General features: G+C 50.5%; 1 protein-coding gene across 1 annotated transcript in view; it reads left to right on the forward strand.

Moving 5' to 3' along the window:
* Nucleotides 1-6: 6 nt before the first annotated feature.
* Nucleotides 7-1,830, forward strand: part of SOD2 (superoxide dismutase 2) — an 11,177-nt gene continuing 9,353 nt past the window's right edge. Inside the window, exon 1 of the mRNA XM_006021919.3 lies at nt 7-54. Coding sequence (XP_006021981.1) covers nt 26-54 — 29 coding nt within the window. The 5' untranslated portion in view covers nt 7-25. The remainder of the gene's footprint in view (nt 55-1,830) is intronic.

Here is a 1,830-nt window from a genome sequence, read left to right on the forward strand (position 1 = left end):
TGCAGCGGAGCCGCGTCCCGCCGCGATGCTGTGCCGCCTGGCTACCTCGGGCAGGTGAGCGCTCGCCGGCCCCTCTCTGCCCCCTGTGCTGGCTCCTTGTGCGCGGTTCCCGAGGTGCACAGTGGCATGTGCGCGGTGCCCCCCCCCTCCCAGCCCTGTGGCAGGGCTGAGGGTAGCGCAGAGCCGTGGCTCCCACCCTCTTTCGTGCCAGGACCCATTTGCAACCCCATTTCCCGACTCCCCCCCTGCATTGGGTGGGGTCCCAAGCAGCCTCTCACAAGCTGCAGCTCTGCCAGCCGGCAAGGGAAAGGCCCCAAGGTGGCCCACGCCTTCAAGTTTGTGGATCCGTTTTCCCAGCTTGTTTGCAACCCTTTCATCTAGTCTGCTAGGTCGCAGGCCACAGGTTGAGAAACGCTGGGGTTAGATTGTGGTTTGCAGTGGGGTGGTTTGGATGAGGGTGATCCAGCCAACTGCGTGACCTCTGGAGGGCCCTTCCAGCCCTGTTTCTTTACGATCATCTGCCTCCTGCGGTTGCCTGAAGGTGAGCCTCCAGGATGAATTGGCTGTATAGTCTGTAAGGGCATGACCTTGTACTGGGGGCCCTTCAGTTTTAGAGTCCTTCTGACTCCCTGCTCTTCGATACCGCGCACCTCAGCTCTTTGCTGTGCCTCTGCACACCGGCAGGGAGTTGGGGCTGAACATGCTCCTTGTGCAGAGTCCGTAAGGCAAATCCTTCTGGTCTCACAGGCCTCTGGGGCCTGGCAGGGTAACCTTAACCACTGTAACGTAACACAGCATGATGAAAACATCAAGTGAATGCATTCCAGGACTTGTCCCTAAGGGACTTGCAGAAGCCACTTTTTCCCAATCTTTTTTAGCACAGCTTGTTGTTGTTCTCCTCATCATCCATTCCTGAACTACCACAGTAAAATCGCTGTTATCCGGCATCCCCCGGGGTGAGGGGATTGCCGGTTATGTAAAAATTTTGGTTATCTGAAAACCCAACAGGGCTTTTCAGATCATGCAGAGCAGGGGCAGAGCGGGGAGCAGCTGCTGTGGCAGTGCGGGGTAGTGGGTGGCAGCAGTGGCCACCACGTGTGAGCTTTCCCCCTGTCTCCCCACTGGAAACTCCAGTTAATACAGTATGCCGGTTAGTAACATCCCAAATAACAGGGATTTTACTGTACTATTCTCTCGTTTAGCTGCTTTCCTATTTGGTATGGTGTTGAAAGCTGTGTTAGTGCCCACATTTCTCCTGTCTGAAAAAGCTGCTTTCTCTTATCAGCGAAAGATATTGGGTAACTTGTGCCATCTAGTTTTGGTTAACTTGCATTGCATTCTGTTTGTTTTTTTTTTGGGGGGGGGTTGGGGTTGTTTTTTTTTTTTTACCTTCAGGTCTTAAATTTCTGTGTCCTTCAGAATCTGTTTTCAAACCTTGCATGCTGTTGCAGTCAAGACTAACAGACCTGTAGTGCTGGGATCCCTTTTCCTTTTCTTAAATGCAGGTGTTGCATTGCCTGTTCCCCAGTATTATGGCATTATCTCTAATTAAGTAGATTAATTAAAAACAAAATCTTTGTTAATGGACACGTTACTTCAGTGTTCTGAGATTGAGATCATCTGGTCCCCCGACCCGAGTTTATGATGAAAATGAATTTTGCGTGAGATGTGGCAACTTTTCTCAATTTTTTTTTTCCCCCTTTAGCAATCCTGACTTGCTTTCATGTTCTACAGCACCCTGCTTGCTCATTTCTCATTTCTCAATGCCACTAGATATTAGCTTACCTTTAAATTATCAGGCTTAACAATACTTAAGCACATGTGTTCCTG

This window comes from Alligator sinensis, unplaced genomic scaffold (assembly GCF_000455745.1).
Source record: "Alligator sinensis unplaced genomic scaffold, ASM45574v1 scaffold682_1, whole genome shotgun sequence".
NCBI lineage: Eukaryota > Metazoa > Chordata > Crocodylia > Alligatoridae > Alligator > Alligator sinensis.